The sequence below is a fragment of the Mustela lutreola genome, chromosome 2 (assembly GCF_030435805.1).
Source record: "Mustela lutreola isolate mMusLut2 chromosome 2, mMusLut2.pri, whole genome shotgun sequence".
NCBI lineage: Eukaryota > Metazoa > Chordata > Mammalia > Carnivora > Mustelidae > Mustela > Mustela lutreola.
In genome coordinates this window covers 2,712,821-2,731,218 of record NC_081291.1, presented here as the reverse complement: position 1 = coordinate 2,731,218, position 18,398 = coordinate 2,712,821, and the positions used below count along the sequence as shown (strand labels likewise).

Genomic DNA, 18,398 nt, shown 5'->3' with positions numbered 1-18,398 from the left:
ACCACGTGTTTTACAGGCATGAGCTCATCAGGATCTCCGGGAATCCGGACAGTGGGGAGGGGTCTCACAGTCCTGGGTACAGCCCAGGGAACGCGCACCCCCCACTGGACAGCCCAGTGCACAAATGTGAGGGGTCTCAGGCCTGTCCCTGCCTCCACCCTCCCTGAGTGATTTTAGAAAAATCCTTTCCTCTGGCTCAGCGTCTACTTCCCCACCTGTAAGCCAGGTGGGGTGGGGTGGGGTGGGGTGGGGGGTGGGCTCCCTGGTTTGGGGGGCCTCTTCCTGCTCTGACTGGTCATCCTCTGAACCAGCCGGCACCCCAGCCCCACTGGGTAAGAAGGGAATCTTCCTAAGAAGGCACATAGAAGCGATCTTGATCACGGAGCCCATTCTATGACCTGCCAGGGCTGGCGTCGGTGTCTGTCATCCCGCAATTTCACCCGGGGGTCCCTGGCCTGGTGACGTAACCTCCCTGGGTCTCAGGTGCTGTCCCTGTAGCCTGAGCAGCCACGGGCCCTCCCCCCAGGGCCTGCGGAGCATGGACTCTGTCTTCCCGTAGGAAGCTCTGGGCCCCGAGGCTGGGGGTGATGATGGCCCATTCCAGCTGCTGAGGGAACTGTGGGCGTGGGCCGGAGCGGGGTCGGGGGCCACTTACAGGAAGAGGTTCTCCATGATGTAGTGGTAGTCGGGGGAGCTGCTGTCCGGGAGGAAGCAGGCGGCAAACACGATGATGGCGTTGAGACCTTCGCCGTAGTACCCTGGGGAGAGGCGGCCAGGGAGTGGCTGGCGCTCTGAGCTGGCCCCTGCTCTAGCCCAGGCCCCCACCTCCTCGCCAGCCAGACCCCTTCCCAGAGGGTACAGCTCCGAGTCTCAGCACCTTGGTTGGGGGAGCCAGCAAACCCCTGAGTGCGCCCAGCCTGTCCCTGCCTGCCCCGAGTCCCCGCCCCAGAGACTTAACATCCCTGTGGCTCAGATAAAGAGACTGAGGTCCACAGAGGGCCTCTGATGACCCACAGTTGGCTGGCGGGAGCCGGGAGGAGCCCGAGGGCTGCGTTCTCACCTCCGTGGGTCACTACCCTCATGTAGGGCCGGATCATGTGCAGGTCGATTCGGTGCTCCTGCTCTCCGATGATCACTGTCCTCCACAGGCGCCCATTGGCGGCACTGCCGTCCTCCGCGGCACCGTCCCCAAACAGGTCTGCGCTGTCCCCGGGCATGTTCTTGGCGGCAGCCACGGGGGTGTCATCTGGAAGGAGGCCAGGGTGAGCATAAGGGATGCCTGAGTCCAGACCTTCTGTCCTCCTGCCTGGTCCCCTTCCCCTGCTGCCGGTGGACGCGTGACCCTCATCTTTCTCCCGTGACACTAGTCCACGTGCTTCTCCCTGCCCCGAGGCCCTGCTTGTCCGTTTGCCCCTCCTACTCTCCCTCCATGGCTCAACCCAAATGCTGCCTCCTCCAGGAAGCCCTCTGGGGCTCCCCCTTTGCTGGCTTCGCAGAACACTCTGTTGGTTTTGAACTCAGAGCCTCTGAACACCCGTAATGCGCAGGGAGGTGGGAGCAGTGATGGAAACCCCCAGCGCGGGAAGCCCAGGGTTGGGCGTGGCTGAATTCCAGAGGTAACACCGGGGGCGCCCAGGGGGCTCCGTCAGTGAAGCGTCTGCCTTCAGCTCGGGTCACGATCCCAAGGTCCTGGGATCGAGCCCCGTGTCGGGCTCCCTGCTTAGCGGGGAGCCTGCTTCTCCCTCTGCCTCCGCCCCCATCAAATAAATAAATAAAATCTTTTTAAAATAAACAAACTGGTAACACTAATTCTTCTCCCTCTTGGCACTGCAGAAGACTCGGGGCATCCTGGGTGCTGAGCGGGTCTCCTGGGCCCCCCACTCAATGCCGGGGCACTCCCAGTGTGACAGCCCCAGACATTCCCAGACAGGGCCCCGTGACCCCTGGGGCAGGACCGCCCCTCAGGCGAGACCCCCGCACCCCTCACTCTACTTCCCTCTTAGCACCGGCAACCAACAGCAAGGAGCTCGTGCACGTGTTGTCTAGCGTCCATCTTCCTGCCAGCCAGACGCCACCTCTCCCGCCACATCCCCGCCACCCTCCCGGGCCCTCCGTCGGGACCTGCTCCTGCACAAATTGTCCCCCACACACCTGTGCCACCGGTGGGAAACCCTTCACTTCGGACCCGGTCCTCGAAGTGAAGGTCCTCGGTCACATTTGAGAACCACGCGAAAGCCACGAAAACCCCGCAAGTCCACCAGAGAAATGCGTGGGGCGTCGCAGCAGGGGAGGCACGCTCTGGGCACTCCTCGGCGAGCTGGGGTTGGTGTCCTCGGCGAGCCGGGGTTGGTGTCCCCGGCCGAGCCCGAGGGCATGGAGGGAGCGGCCCGGGCCTCACCTTCCCACTCCAGCTCGTTGCCATTCCCCAGAAACTCCAGTGAGTCAGTCTCGTCGGGGGTCTCGATGTCGTCCACGTTGATGTCCAGGTCGTCAGGGGTGTCCAGGAAGTCGTCGGACAGCAGCGAGCCCTCGCTCTGGTCCAGGGAGATGTTGATCTCCGGGGCGACCAGCGTCTTCCGCTTCCGATGAGCTCCGTTGAAGTTCAACGTGTTGGGAGGGGCTGTTGGGAAAACAGGAAAATGAGATGAAATCATTGTCGCTTCTTCTTTCTTTGTCCCCCTCCCCGTCTCCTGACCCGGCGAGAGCTCCGCCCCGTCGTGTGGAATGGTGACAAGTCAGAGGCCGTCCTTGGGGGCAGGCAGGGTTCAAGGCTGCAACATTCTACCCTGCACACACGTCGCCTCTCTGGCTGCCCGATGGGACTCAACGCGGGGGGAGCCGGGTCAGCGTCACGTGGACGGCTGCGGACCAGCCCCCCGGGCAGCCTTCCCTGCTCTGGACCCACCAGTATCCACGAGCGCTGTTGCCTCTGGATACGGCAGCAGAGAACGCCCCCCGTGCTACTTGTTACCTCCCCGTGATGTTCACCTCTTTAATGACCGACACGGACCACGCCACGTGGGCCAAGCCCTCTGCGAGGTGCTCTCAGGTTGCAACTTGGCAGGACCCATGTGAGGCAAGTTCTGTTATGACCCCCTTTAGCAGGTGAGCAAACTGAGGCCCGGAGGGGGCGGGTCCTTCTAGATCTCTCCGGAGCTGGTCAGGATGGGCGTGCCTCATGGTTTGAGCTGCTTTCTCCTGGACAGTCCTAGCTGGGACTCTGGTCTCCTTGTAAAACTGACGTCCCTCTCCACCCTGGCTGGCTGCCTCCCAGGGGTTAGAGCGGATCCCACAGCGAGCTGCGAAGAGCTGGCCCCACGGGGGTGATGGAGGTTACCTTCTGTTCGAGGAAAGGGCCCCCCACCCGCAGTCCCCAAGCCAGCTAGAGGGAAAGAGTCTACCTTCCCAGAGACCTTGGGAAGTCACCCCCAGATTCACTGGTGGACAGCGAGCACGAAGCAAAGGAGCCCGTGGGAGAGCCCACATTCAGCGCTCCGTAAGTAAATGGACGAGCTCCTCGCTTTTCTTTTTTCTTTCAATTTCTCCAGCCCTACGCTGGAAACGGGGCTCCTGCTCCCTGAGCGGGTAGAGCTGCGGGTCACAGCACGGTGGCAGGGAGCCTGCGGGTGTCCACACAACACTCTCCCCCAGCAGGGAAGCTAGGCAGTGGCGATGCCCCCGGCGGGCCTGCAGGAAAGAGCACTGAGCCAAAGAGCGTTGTTCTCCAGCCTTAAAATCCAATAGAATTTGGGGCGCCTGGGTGGCTCAGTGGATTAAGCTGCTGCCTTCGGCTCGGGTCATGATCTCAGTGTCCTGGGATCGAGTCCCGCATCGGGCTCTCTGCTCAGCAGGGAGCCTGCTTCCCCTTCTCTCTCTGCCTGACTCTCCGCCTACTTGCGATCTCTCTCTCTCTGTCAAATAAATAAATAAAATCTTAAAAAAAAAAATCCAATAGAATTTGCACTTAAAAAAATAAAAAAAAGCCTAACAAAGTATGTCCTGCCAAGCTTCGGACTCGCTGGGACGGATGATCCTTTTCTTTCTTCCCATTTCTCCTTTTTGGAATGAGGCTATTTATGCCTGACCTGTCCCATCACCGTATGCTGGAAGTAGAGAACCTGTTGGGTGTCGCATGTTCACAGCTGAAGAGGGATTTTGTCCCCAGATGAACCACACCCGAGTCTTCCACCTCTTAACACCCCTCAACTGATTAGATGCAGCCCACCCACATTACGGTACAATCTGCTTTATTCAGCATTCACTCATTGATGGGTTAATCTCATGAAAAAAGTGACTCTCAGGGGGAACATCTAACCAGCACGTCCTCTCCATCTCCTGTACTAAATAAATCTCACCAGCAAAGTCCCTTTGGCCGTGCGAGGGCACATTCGTAGATTCCAGGATTAGGATCTGGATATCTTTGGGGGCTCTTATTCAGCCAGCCACACCTAGGAAGGGGGGTACGTTATGACGCAGCCCTCACTGTACAGAAGTAGGAGACAGAGTCGAAAGGGGATCAACCCAAGATCTGGGGATGTGACAACAGCAGGCAGAGCCTGGTGCTCAGGTTAGAAGGAGGACTGGTCCTCTCGGGTGCCCCAGAAAACTGGGACAAGTTGGTCCCTGTCTCTGGCTCATAGGCAGATCTGGCTCTTAGTGCTGTGTGCTGTTGGGGATGTGGCTGTCCCTCTCTGGTCAGTCTTTCCTCTGAAAAGTTGGGCGCCGTGGTGAGCCACACAGGGGAGATGCAGGCAGAAGGGGGGCCTCCAGCAAGACTCTGAACAGATGCCACGGAGGAGAACACATGTTCAGGGAAGCTCCTCTCGCTACCCTGGACCCCCTATCTCCGAATTCTGGGGTCTGGAACCGCAGAGCCCTGAGCCTTCCTGAGTGCTTAGGGCAGCAGAGCCTTCCCAAGACTGACTGTACTGGGTACCCCCTGGGCACTTTATACATGTCAACTCATTAAATCCTTACATGCCCCTTTCTTCAGGAAGCTCACTACCTGAATTTAACAGATAAGCACTCGGAGGCACAGAGAGGCTGAGCAACCAGCTCAAGGACACACAGCAACACCACGTGCCAGCTTCGTGACCGGGCCCACACGTCTCTCACCCACAGTGGCTGTTTTCCCTCCAGGCCTCCAAGCAGAACAACCCCCTTCCCAGACACTCTGCCTGGGAGGCATGGCCTCTGATCCGGCTATAGTCTCAGCCTCAGGCAGAGCGAGATCTGGAAATAGCGTGCCCGCTGTCGCATGCTTAAGGGGACACTTACGGGACGGGTCTTCCGTGGGGCTGCCGAGAGGGTCCATCCCTGTCTCTTCTGGGAGTGGCCTGCAGACCCCGCCGAGCGCAGACATCCGCCACCGGAGCACAGGGAGCAAACCGCAAAAGACTCGGTTAGTTCTGGGGAGCCACCGGGACGGAACGCACCTGGTTGTCAGCCGGAAGATCGTAACACAGGAGAGCTGGAGGGCTCCCTTCAGGTCGTCTCGTGGACATCAGGCTGTTCTGTCCTCCTTTTGGAGGCAGAAAGCCAAAACCCAGAAAGAAAGAGGGTCTCATGCAGGGTCACAATGTCTCTTTGGAACAGACGCAGTGCTTTCCGGGGGGCACCCTGCCGAGTTGGGTCTCCGAGGAATTTTGGCTACTAAATGTGGCAAAAAGCTGTCGAGGAAACACGACCATCAGCCAAAAGAGCTCGCCGTGGTCAGCGCCTGAACGGTTCGAGCAACAGAATACATCACGGGGCATCGGACTATAAGCCAGAGGTATAAAATAGAGCGTCCGTGAGTCCATGAAGATGTAAATAAATGACTGAATAAATAAATAGGGAGACGAGACAAAATTTCAGTGCAGATGTCCCACGAATGTCAAGGGAGTCCTTCCTGGAAACGGGGGCTGGGGAGGCGGGGCAGCATGCGAATGGGTAATGAGTGACCAAGCAGGGGAGACACCTGACTGCCCACCTCAGCCAGGGGACCGAAGCAACGTCTGGGTGACAAGCCGTCCCCCAAGATGGTGTCAGGAGAAGGACACTTGACTCGGGGATCTTCCTCCCCAAACCTATCCCCCCCGGGGCCTCACCATGAGAAAAGCCCCAGACAAATCCAGGGAAGGGGCTTCCTACCAAACCCTGCCCTGTCCCCTGTGCCACCACCAAGGGGCACCAAAAACCAGGGAAGTCTGAGAAACAGTCCCAGCCCAGAGAAGCCCAAGGAGATGTGAAGACTCTGTCACGTGGGAGCCTGAGACGGAAAAGGGACACTGGGGGAAACTGAGGAAATCGGAATAAATTGTGGACTTTGCTTACTGAGAACGCATCCATGTGGGTCTATTACTTGTAACAGAGGCAGGTACCCTTCTAAGGCAAGACGTGAATCACAGGACAAGCCAAATACAGAATATATGGAAACTTTCTGTAATATTTTTGCAACTCTTCTGTAATTCTAAAACTTCTTCCCTTTATTTATTCATTTATTTAGAGAGACACATGGGGTGGGGGGAGGGGCAGAGGGAGGGAAGCAGAGCGCCCGCTACGCGTGGAGCCTGACGCCAGGCTCGACCTTCTGAACCCAGAGACAATGATTTAAACCAAGATCGAGTTAGACTGAGCCACCCAGGTGTCCCTGTAAATCTAAGACCCCTAAAAGGGCAAGTGTTTTTCTTTTTTAAATAATGCCGCCAACTATGCGTTTGTATGCCTTTAATCCTCGGCTGAGTGTGGATTTGCAAAATAAGACCTTTTTTTAAGATTTTATTTATTTATTTATTTGACAGAGAGACAGAGAGAGCGAGCAGGGGCGTGGGCACAGGTGAGGGACAGGCAGACCCTGCACTGAGCAGGGAGCCCGCGGGGGTGGGGTGGGGGGGGGGGGCTCAGTCTCACTTCCCTGAGACCATGACCTGAGCCGAAAGCAGAGTCGGCCGCTCACCCGACTGAGCCACGCAGGTGCCCCAAAATAAGACCTTTTTTTTCCCCCTGTCGATACCCGGACCCCTTTGGGGGAGCAACAGCTCATGCTGCCGGAGTTTGACCCAGACACTGTGGGTCCTTTGCTCCTGGGAAATACTGGCTGGGTTGGAGGCAGGACTTTTGCAAAGCCCAGCGGCTCCCAGAGGCTCCAGCCGCAGGCCGTGCTGGCCCGGGGAAGCGCTGCCTCACCCGGGACACTCAGCAGGGGACTTCCTTCCCTTTTGAGAACCTGTTCCTCGGGGCGCAGGGCTGGTCTGCTTCTCCCTCTCTTCCCACTCCTCAAACATCTAGGGTTCCTTGAGCAGACACTACCCCCCAGGTGCAGGGGGTCTAGGGGCTAAGGGACACATGGGACCTGGCTCTGCTCCCACGCAGGTCACACGGCCGCACTGGGAAGTCCCGCAGGAAGGGACGACACGCGTCCACACGAAGGCTCACACCCCAGTGTTCACAGCGACGGGAGTCACAGCAGCCAAAACGTGGAAGCACCCCAAATGTCCACTGACAGATGCACAGATACACGCGGTGTGTCCCCCACGCGCGGGCAGGTCACCCGGGCCCAGCAGGAGCGAGGAGCCCCCACACGCGGCCCTGGGACCCGACCCCGAGCCCACGATGCACAGGGAGGGAACCAGACACAGGGGGCCACGCGGGGTGTGAGTCCATGCGTGTGACACGCCCAGACCAGGCTCCTCCACGGACGGGACGGGAAGGAGGCTTGTGGGAGCTGGGGGCTGGGGGGTGACAAGTGGCTGCCAAGGGGGACGAGGTTTCATTTTGGGGAGGTGGAATGTTCGGGAACTCAACAGAGGTGAGAGCCGCTTAACATCGTAAATGTACCAAAGGCAACTGAGTTGTGTGTGCACAACTGCTGCTCAGCGGGGCACCTGCTTCTCTCTCTGCCCCCCCCCCCTGCTTCTGCTCTCTCTCTCTCTCTGTCAAATATTAAATAAAATTTTAAAAAAGAAGAACAAGCTTGGAATGAGGTCAGAAGAGGCCAACAAGGCAGACACGCCCGCGGCGAGTCCCCCCCGCCGCTCTGGCTGGTCCGCAGCTCCACGGGAGTGAACCACGGAGCCCAGGGCCCCAGAGCCCAGAAACACACCTGCCACCTGCCAGCTTACCCCAGACGGCGCACTGACGGCGGAGGCCCCGCGGCAGGTCTCGTCCTGCCCTCCCAGCCCTGGAAGACACTTTACTTTGCTGTCGGATCAGAGACGAGCCACACACATTTTGGATTTCTGTCTTTTTTCAGCCATGGCCCTGCCGTCTGTGAGTGGCAACCACGCGCCGGGAGGGGATTGCGGGCCGCTCCCCTGGGTGCTGGCATGTGGTTCCGGCTCCCTACGGGCCTGTCCACCGCCGGCCGGGTGCCCACCGCGGGCTCGGGCTGCGACTCCCGTGCGGGGCGAGCTGGAATCGAACTTACCGCACGGGCAGGGCGCCCGCGGCGGGCCGGCTGGGGATGTTCACACCCGCTCCTCACAGCACCCCTAGGAGGCACGGAGGAGCCCACTGCGCAGAGGAGGAAACTGAGGCTGGCCTCTGACCTGCCCCACCCCTCCCCGGCCCCTCCCCGGGGGAGGGGAGGAGTTACAACCTGTGGGCGGAGCTGGTGCCAGTCGTTGCTCTCTACCGCCCTCTGGTGCTCGTTCGGCGCACGTGCACCGACCCCAGTGCGGACATCAGGGAAAAATCCACCAACCTGGGAGCCCCTGTCCTGCCTCCCCGCCCCCGCACCCCCGTCTCCCCCTGCCGGAGGGAAGCTGCACAGTTTTGCAGCCCGGGCTGTCCGGTTCCTATCAGGATATGATGCAGCCACCCCGCCCTGGACAGGTCCACCGTAAATCACATGTCGGCCACAACCTAGCAGAAGGTGGGGAAAGCATCTAGCTGCTTGGTGCAGACGGGGAAACTGAGGTCCCAGGGAGGCGGAGCGGGTGTCTGAGTGAGCCTGGAAGCACACTCCCGCTCTGCCACTTTCCAGGGTGACGCGTGTGGGTGGCACCCTTCCCGCGGAGCCGGTTTTCTGCATCTGTAAAATGGGAACGGAACTAGCCCTTCCTTTCCACTCAACGAACAAAGGCATGTTGGGTGTCGGGGCTCCAGGCTACATCCCCATCCCGAGCAGGGCGAGGACAGACCCCCCCAGCCAGGCTGCAGGAATACAGAGTCAATGGGCCACCCAGGGGCTGCTGTCAAGACGCCCGGTAGACGGACATCCCCCATCCTGGGACTCCAAGGGAAAGACACTACACTCGACAAGGCAGGTCTCCTGCCACCGAAAGACGTCAAAGTCTCCCTGAGGAAGTAGCAGCTTTGTCCTCACTACCACCAGCGACCTCAGCCTGCCCTGGGCATTTCAGACACACCGAACCCTGCAAGCTGTGGGCCGCTGCCTTGGAGTAAGTCATGGCATGGAAAATATATGTCCTCGGGGCGCTGGAGCGGCTCAGTCGGTGAAGCGTCCGGCTCTTGATTTCGACTCAGGTCATGATCTCGGGGGCCCTGAGATGGAGTCCCGGGGGGGCCTCTGTGCTCAGCTGGGAGTCTCTCTCTCTCCCTCTGCCCTCGCCCTGCTCCCTCTTTCAAAATAAAGATAAAGATACATACTCATGTACAAAATAATATAGAAAATGTATAATACATTCTATATATTACATATAAAATATACATATAATTATATATATGATTATATGTAATTGCACATAATGGTACGTGTGACATAAAAATACAATAATAGTATATGTTCACAAAGCATGGTAAATTAACAAATGCAGTAACACAAATATAAATAATTTCTGGTTTTTTAAGATGTTTAACTTCTTGATTTGACAGAGAGCGAGCGCACAAGTAGGCAGAGAGGCAAGAAGAGGCAGAGGGAGAAGCAGGCTCCCCGCCGAGCCGGGAGCCCCATGCGGTCCATCTCAGGACCCTGGGATCACGACCTGAGCCGAAGGCAGACGCTTCACTGAGCCACCGAGGTGCCCCAAGTAGTTTCTATATAAATATACAATTAAATAATATGACATGTTATGGGATTATTGTATAACTTTGAACATAAATATGATGAGTAATGTATATCATATATGTAGTAATGTATATCATATATGTAGAAAATGAAAAACTTTGCAGGGACGCTGACAGATGCTGGAGGAAAGAAAGATAACGATGGAGTAAACCAATAGATGAAGGAAGCCGAGGGTGATATTCGACACAAATAAGCCAGAAGAAGGGGGAAGGAGAGGAGGTGCAGTGGTGGGCAATCAGGGAAGGCATCTTTGAGGAGGTGACTTTTGAACGGAGCCCTGAAAGCAGGAGGCTGGCAGCGTCGGAACCCCGGGACAAGGACACTCCGTTTGGGGCAGAGGTTCTGAGGCGGGAATGAGCTTGGAGAGAACAAGGAACAGATCAGAAAGGGGCCAGTGGGGTTGGTGGGGGGAAGATGGGGGAGGGGGAGGGGTCATGGGGGAGGGGATAAGGGGGGGGAGGGGACGGAGGGCGGCCCGCTCCAGACGTAATTATGGTACGAAGACGTCATCCTGGATTACCGGGGCCCTAAATCCGGTGAGCGGCGTGTGGATGAGAACCAGGGAATTTGGACGCAGACGCAGGGATGGGGCCACGTGAGGACGAGCCAGACTGCGGGGAAGGCCCAGGATTGTAGGCCGCCCAGAAGCTGAGAGAGGCGGGGAGGAGTGTCCCCTTAAAGGAGGCCTTTAAGAGGGAGCAGGGCCTTGGTGACACCTTGACTTTGGATTTCTAGCCTCTAGGACCCAGCTCTGTTGTCCCATGCAGCCCGCGGCGTGGAATCCAGATCTCTGACCGGCACCCCTCCAGCCCACGACATCTGGGAGCCCTCCACCCCATTCCTGCCACCTAGCTGGGCTCCGGGGCGGCATGCCCTACCACACCAAGGCCTCCTATGCCCCAGTGCCTTTGCACCTCTCACCCCTCTGTCCAGAGTGCTGCATCCTGCTTTCTCTGTTAGCCTCCTGCCAGGACGTGCCGTGCCTCTTCCTATCTTGCTTTGGGGAGTCACAGGCCCGGCCCTCAGAGAAGCAGCTGGTGGAAGGACAGACTGGGCGAGGGTACATCTGTGAGTACTGGGGAGGACCAGCGGGAGCACCAGCAATTTGGAGCGTCTCAGCGGCTCAACGGTGCGGACCTCACAGGCGGCTCCTGGCTCAAGTCCGCCCTCACGTTCCAGCCTCTGGCTTTGGATTTTCACGGTGTGAGACAAGGGAATTGGAGATGAACTTTGACCATGCCCCCCGCCCTGCCTGTGCTCCAGGACTTGGAGGGCATCACGCTTGGGCACTGCTGCCTCAGTCTCCCCTCGGGGGCTGGCGAGCCTCCCTCTCTGCCGGCCCGAGGTCGTTTCTGGTGCGCGGCAAACACACAGTCTCTTCCTGGGTGGAGGGAGGCTTTTCCGAGGCTCGAGACTGGGCTGATAGTGTTGGGGTCTCATAGCACGACACCCCCAAAGCCCAGCCCAGGGAACCAGAGAGGTCTAAAAGGTTACTCGTTGGCCACTTTGGTGGTTTCTAGATGTCCGGACAGATGTGCCATTGTGCCTTCTCTGTAAGGTCCAACACTCCTGTCCTTTCGTCCCCCTCCAGTCCCCCCCCCCACACCACAGCCTCAGGGAGGCTCCCCAGGCCTTGGGGGGCACCACAGCCCCACCCCCACCCAACCCCACACCCCGCAGTCGGGCTGGGTCTTTGCAAAGAGGACCTTACAGACTAAATCCCGTTCCCCGCCCCCACACCCAAATTCACCTGCTGAAGGACCAAACCCCAATGTGATTCATTTGGAGACAGGCCTTTAAGAGGCAGTCAGGTTAAAGAAGCTCACAAAGGGAGCCTTGATGCCGTCAGGCTGTGCTTCATAAGAAGGGGGAGCGACAGGAGTGATCTCTCTGCACAGGAGTGAGCACAGAGGAAAGGCCACGGCCAGAGGGCAGCCGTCTACAAGCCCGGAAAAAAGCCCTCACTGAGCCCAACCCTGCCGGGCCCCCTGACCTGACTTCCTGCCTCCAGCAAGGTGCGAGCGTAATGGTCATTGGAACGCTGTTTTGTCGGCATAAGCAGGAGACCAGAAGCCATGAGCCGGCTCGGCTGGAGCCCGGGACAGAGAAGGGCAGAGCTGAGGAGGGTGCAGTGGTGCTCCGAGCCCTCTACCACTTCGTGCCCTGAACCTACAGTGGCCACACACGTTTGGGACGGCTGGGGGAGTGTGTGTTGGGCTGGGGGACAGAGATGCTCTGGCATGGCCCCGGGCAGGGACAGAGAGATACAAACAGGAGAGGGGCAGAGACCAAGGAGGGAGGGAGAGACAGAGAGAGACGCAGAAAGGGGAGAGACACAGCAGGGAAGGAGAAAGCTAAGGGAGTGTAATTCTAATTGGCAAATCTGGGGAAGAGTCCACCGCTATGCCTTACACCATTCTTGTAATTTTTTATTCTAAGTTTAGAACTGTACCAGAATAAAAAACTACAAACAAAACCCACGGCCACTTGCTTGTGGAGGGACGGGCAGGCTGAGGCACCAGTCAGGCGTCTGTCCGCCCCTGTCCCTGCCTCTCCTTAGCTGTGAGATGCTGGCCAAGATGCCCCCTCAGCTTTCCGTCTGTCTCTCAACCTGCTTCGACTGGCCTCAGGGCCTTTGCACACACTGCTCTCTGAGCTTCGAATGCTCAGCCCCTACCCCTAGCCTTCTTCATCCTTCACGGCTTAGGACCAGGGCCCTCCCCCACCTCTCTACTCTCTCCAGCCTGGTCAGACACCCCCGCCCCCCAGGTCTAGGCATTCCCCCAGCTACCAGGAACCCAGCTTCAGTTTTATACTGGGTTTTTAAGTTTATAAGTTCACAAGGGAAAAGCGTGCTTCTGCCCCAGACTGAATGCCCCACAAGGCTGTCTTGTCTTGTTGGCCGTGTGTCCCCAGTGTCTTGCCCAGGGTCTGGCACACAGTGGGTGCTGAGCCTTACAGAGAATGGAGATACAAAGCAGCGCCCTACATCCTCTCTGGGCTGCCCTCTGGGGCAGAGGTGAAGAAAGATGATACAAGGTCATGGTGGCAGGAGGGGCTGTGGGCACGGGGCCAGCCCTCAGCCACCCTGAGCTGGACGATGCCTCCGGGGAGGGATCACTGAGCTGGAAGGAACAGAACTGTGGGCTATCGGGCACCAGACAGAAGAGCTTCTGTGGTGGGGCACCCGGCTGCCCCTGCAAGGAGCTGCGCTCCCGTCTTGCAGAGCGAGGAAGGCAGATGCCCCGGCTGAGGACTGGCTCCCGCCCCGGGCTGCACAGCGGGGCCACTGTGCCGCAGACACTGGCCCACTGAAGCCCGAGAGGGACCCTCTGCAGCTGGAGAAACTCACTTGAAATTCACATCCGCAGCTGCCCCATTCCTCTAGCAAGGCTTGGGGGGGCGGGGCTGGCTTTTACATGGGGGGAGGGGCAGGGAGCGGGATGAACAAGGCCCCCCTGAGAAGGCCCCGTCGGAGGGGGACTGTGCGCTCCGTGCCCTGCCTCACGTGGAGAGCCCACCCCTGCCACCTCGTGCCGCGCTCCTCAGCCAGGTCCCCCAACGGCTCTGCGAGCGAGGGATTAACGTCCCTGCTTCACAGACAGGGAAACTGAGGCACAAGGAAGCCTTCGGCCCCTCAGCGGCTGGGATTTTCTGGACCTGGAGACCTTCTTCCCATGTGCTTTTGCAGGGTGCGCGCGGGCATCTCTTGGGCTCGTCCTTCCCGGAGGGAGGGTTACATCACGAGCTCCTGGGCGTCAGCCCCTGCGGTGCACTGTTACGGAAGGACGGAGGCCGGCCGAGGGTCCCGCCATCGGAATAAGGGAGCCTGTGCCAACCACGTTACCCCACGCCGCCCCGAGGAGCAAACAGAGGGACACGAGGCCTGGTGGCTCGTGCGTCTCTGCTCCCTTCCCGCACGGCGTCTTATTCCTGCCCGTACGTCCCCCACTTGCTCAATAGCTACTGAGCGCCCACCGTGCGCCGGGGTCTGTCCTCTTGCTGCCCTACATCGGCAATCCAACCCAACGCCCCGGCTGTGTGTGTGTGGGGGGTCTGATGGGGGAAACACTACCAACAAGATAATTATGTGACGTATTTAAGGTATTAGACTTGCCGAGCGTCCTGTGGCTAAGAACCACCGTGTGCACTAAGTGGCTTACGGCAGCACACATTCATTCTCGTACGATTCCAGAGGCCGGAGGGAGTCCGAAATCGGCTTCACGGGGCTGAAGGCAAGGTGTGGGCAGGGCCGGTTCCTTCTGGAAGCTTGAAGGGAGAATCTGGGAAAGGTTTGAAAACAGGCTCTCCCTTCGAGCTTCCGGAAGCACCCTTGCGATGACATGGGGACAGCTCAGGGTCATGTCCCCATTTTGAGGTCCTTAGCTTCATCACGTTTGCAGAGTGACTTTGCTGTGCAGGGGAACATTCGCAGGGCACAGGGATTAGGATGTGGATGTCTTTGGGGGCTGCTGTTTAGGAAGAAAACCATTCAGGGATGGAGCCAGTGGGTGATGAATGGCCCCAAGGGGTCCCCTCCAAGAGGGAGGCTTGTGCGCCGAGATCTGAAGGAAGCAAGGGAAGCATGGTGTCTGGGAAGGGCACTCCAGGCAGAGGGAACAGCCAGTGTGAAGTCTGACAGCACCGGGAAGGAATGGGAAGGAGCTTCTAGAACTGGAGGGGCGTGGATGTGGTGGGGGAGACGGAAGAGGAGGGGGGCTGAACGTGGGTTTTCCCTGGGGAGGGCCTCTGCCCGCAGGGTTTTTTTGTTTTTGTTTTTTAAAGATTTTATTTATTTATTTGACAGAGAGAGATCACAAGTAGGCAGAGAGGCAGGTAGAGTGAGGGGGGAGGAAGCAGGCTCCCTGCTGAGCAGAGAGCCTGATGTGGGACTCCATCCCAGGCCCCTGGGATCATGACCTGAGCTGAAGGCAGAGGCTTTAACCCACTGAACCACCCAGGTGCCCCTGCCCGCAGGGGTTTTAAGCAGGAGTCGGATGAGATCCCTCTGCCTGTCACAGGTAAAAAAAAAAGTGGTAACACCTGGATTCATGGGAACACGTGTGAGAATATAATAGTCGTGAGAAGGTTGTCGAAGAATGTTCAGAGCTCTTAAAACAGCATGGGAATGGGAGGTTTTGGGAGGCTTTGGTGGAGGTGGGGGGGTGAGGAATCAATCTTAAAACATTCAGCAAATATTTGTTATGTGCCTGGCCCCATCCACCGGCGGCATCCTCCGCACCCCAGCTCAGAGAAGCGGTGGGCATCCCCCCACCCAGTGCGACAGGTAGGATGTGGAGACAGAGAAGCCGTACCTGGGAAGACCCTCGTCCTGCCATTCTTCCTTCACATCCACGTTTTCCATCCGGAGCGTGGCTTCAGTGGTCCCCATGAGAACCGAGGAGAGGCGCTGACGTGAAGCAGAGATGAACCCTGAAGGCGGGCCAAACGGAAGCCTTACTGGACGGTCATCGTACTAACAACCCCCGCCCACATGTGGCCCTTCCGATCAACATGCAGAATGTTGCATTCTTCATTACACGGAATCACGGACCAGCCCCAGGAGATTTCCCCAGGTCCCAGGTGAGAAAACAGAGAGGTAGAGAGCTGATGACCGCCACGTGTCACCAGGTGTCAGCCCACCTCGCTATGAAGCTCTGAAGTCCGTTCTTCTTAGGGCTCATCATCCCTCCCTTACCTTGGATTTAAACTGGGAAGCAATAAATCCAACTAAAATCATTTATACTAAAGTGTTAGTGACTAATATACTTAAACTTCCTCGCTCGGACTCTTTTTTGGTGTCTTTTTAAAGATTTTTAGAATTTTTATTTATTTATTTGAGAGAGATCGAGCGTAAGAGCGAGAGAGCACAAGCAGGGTGAGAGGCAGAGGGAGAAACAGACTCCCCACCGAGCAGGGAGCCTGATGCGGGACTCCATCCTGGGACTCCAGCATCATGACCTGAGCCGAAGGCAGGTGCTGAACCGACTGAACCACCCTGGTGCCTGGGGCAGATGCTTTCAAAAAGGACCGGGTTGACCCCAGCCCACCTCTACCTTCTCCAGGCTACCTTCCCTGCTCCTTTATGCCCAACAAAGAAGCAGGTCTCGACCCCACGACCTCAGGACTAGGGCCTGCAGCGTGGAAAGAGACTGGGGCTGGAAGCTGGGGTCGTAATTCTTACTAAGCACAAAACACAAATTTTGTTTTTCATTTTTCTGAGGAGCTGGGGACCGGGTGGGGAGACAGGCAGCACCCTGAATGGTGACTCCCCCGGTCACCCCTCCCAGCTTCAGCAGCCCCATCTGCAAACCGAAAAGTTGCACCAGAAAGGAGCTTTATGTAATACCTTTTTGAACATAACATTCCAGGATCTTAAACTTGGTCAACTCCATGGGTTCCACGCTTTGAAACCAGTGGCTTCCAACTGCAGATAATGTTGCCCTCGCCCCTTCCCCCAGGAGACACTTGCCAATGTTTACAGGCATTTTGGTGTCCCAGCCTGGGGAGGGGGCTACTGGATCAAGTGCGCGGAGCCCAGGGATGCTGCTCAACACCGCAGAGGGCTCAAGATGCACCCCCCTCAGGACCAAGACTGATTCAGTCCCAACCGCCCGTAGATCTGAGATCGAGAAACCCTGTCTTAATTGCATGTTCGGGAAGGGAACTTGGGCTGGGCTTGACAGTCACTACAGAGGGCTCGCTGTGTCCTTGCCACCCATCCTCCAAGCAGCTCCTGGGTTCTTACTCGCACACACCAGCACCTAAGCCTTCCCCCCTCCCCCGCCCCGTCCCCGCCCCCCATCCTTCCAGTTGCCGAGGCTACCCCCCTGCAGAGCCGGTGCAAGGCTAACGTTTTGGGCGCGGAGAGCAGCCCCCGTGGGCGGGGTCTGCATTCGCGGTTGCGGGTCCGGGTTGGGGTCCGGGTTGGGGTCCGGAGAGGGAAGAGGGAAGGCCAGGCAGGGGGGGGGGAGGGGTAACTAAAATTAGACACCCCCCCTCCCCCGCCACACACACTTGGGTGAGAGTTTCCCACTGGATTCTTGTCACCGTTCTGAATGTCGTCATTCATTCATGGAGGAGGGACAGTAAGACGCAATACGCCAAAAAAAAAAAAATTAAATACATAAATAAATAAAACATAAACATCTCTTCTTATGCCGGAGGCGAGAACAACCGCCCAGAACCTTGCTGCAGGGGAAAGTTCGGGTCCATGGAAATTCATTTCCTTTCGGGGGAGAGCGAGGTCTCTGCATCTGTTTTCCTTATCCCGAGCCGAGTGTGACCTCAGCCCCCAGGAAGCATAACCCCCCCCCCCCTCAATCCCACCCACGGCCGGGACCCTGGAGCCACACATGCCGGCCCCACGATCCTCTCAATGTGGGGTGTGGTGGGTCCCCGTGGGCCCTGTACACGCCTGTCCTAAGATCCCAACTTCACGTTTGAGGATGGAGAATGAGGCTCGGCTCGGTGCTGTTGAATTGCCGGTGTGTCACATCCAAATTCAGACGCGGAAGGAGGAATCCGTGCTCCGCCTTCTCCCCTCCTCCCCACCCCATAGGCAAGCCTCTGTGTACACATCTAGCAAGTCTTTTTATTTTTTCCTCCAAATCCGCTCACGGTGTTATAAATAGGGAGTGCACAGAGATAGGACGTGTACATCCCGGTCTCTTAGGAAGCGTCCCAGAGAGAGGCTGAGGGTTTTATCAGCCTAATCTCTAAGCACGTCCTGAAAATGGTGCAGTCCTCCGCCGAGCAGGTGCACGGCGGGCACGGCAGGCGGACTGTGGGTGTGTGTGCCTGCGGATGGTTTCCCCGGGCACCGGGAGACATGGCTGTGTGGCCGCCCGGAGAATCACAAGACCGCGGCTCCCCGCCCGCTCCCACCCGCCCCACCTGCCAGAAGGGGCTTTGCGGCCGCGGATGCCTCGGGACAGACCTGGCCCGGCGGGCTGCGAGAAAGGAAGGCAGACTCACCTCGGAGGCCTCCGCCGGTTGCGCGCAAACAAAGGCGAGCCCGGCGCGGAGGCAGCCGGACACCCCTCGCCTTCGGAGCGCAGTCCGCGGGCCTTCAGAGCATCCGAGGAGGACGCGCGCAGGGGCGGACTCCGCACCCGGGGAAGGTCACCCGAGCAACGGGGCGGCGCAGATGGGCGCTTTCGTCCGGAGGTGGGGGACGGCTGCAGCGAGCGGGCGGCGGCCCCTCGGCCGGCCGCGCTCGAGGTCCCTGCGGCCGCCGCGGACCGTGCCTCCGAGGTGTCTTCTCCTCGCCAGCTCGCAGCTGGCGGAGGCTCGGCTGCCTCGAGACAGTTAATTATGCTGCTTTTGTGTGCAGGGTGGGTGAGTGGGGGCAGGGCCGACTGAAAAGCACAGCCCCTGCCAGAATCCG

General features: G+C 58.3%; 1 protein-coding gene across 1 annotated transcript in view; it reads right to left on the bottom strand.

Moving 5' to 3' along the window:
• The window catches only part of ATCAY (ATCAY kinesin light chain interacting caytaxin), a 28,848-nt gene extending 10,450 nt beyond the window's left edge, over positions 1–18,398 (bottom strand). The window contains exons 1-6 of the mRNA XM_059159475.1: positions 17,987–18,398; positions 15,325–15,442; positions 5,278–5,336; positions 2,399–2,620; positions 1,061–1,246; positions 656–758 (exon numbers count right to left, since the gene is read on the bottom strand). Of these exons, the coding sequence (XP_059015458.1) occupies positions 656–758; positions 1,061–1,246; positions 2,399–2,620; positions 5,278–5,336; positions 15,325–15,401 (647 nt within the window). The 5' untranslated portion in view covers positions 15,402–15,442; positions 17,987–18,398. The remainder of the gene's footprint in view (positions 1–655; positions 759–1,060; positions 1,247–2,398; positions 2,621–5,277; positions 5,337–15,324; positions 15,443–17,986) is intronic.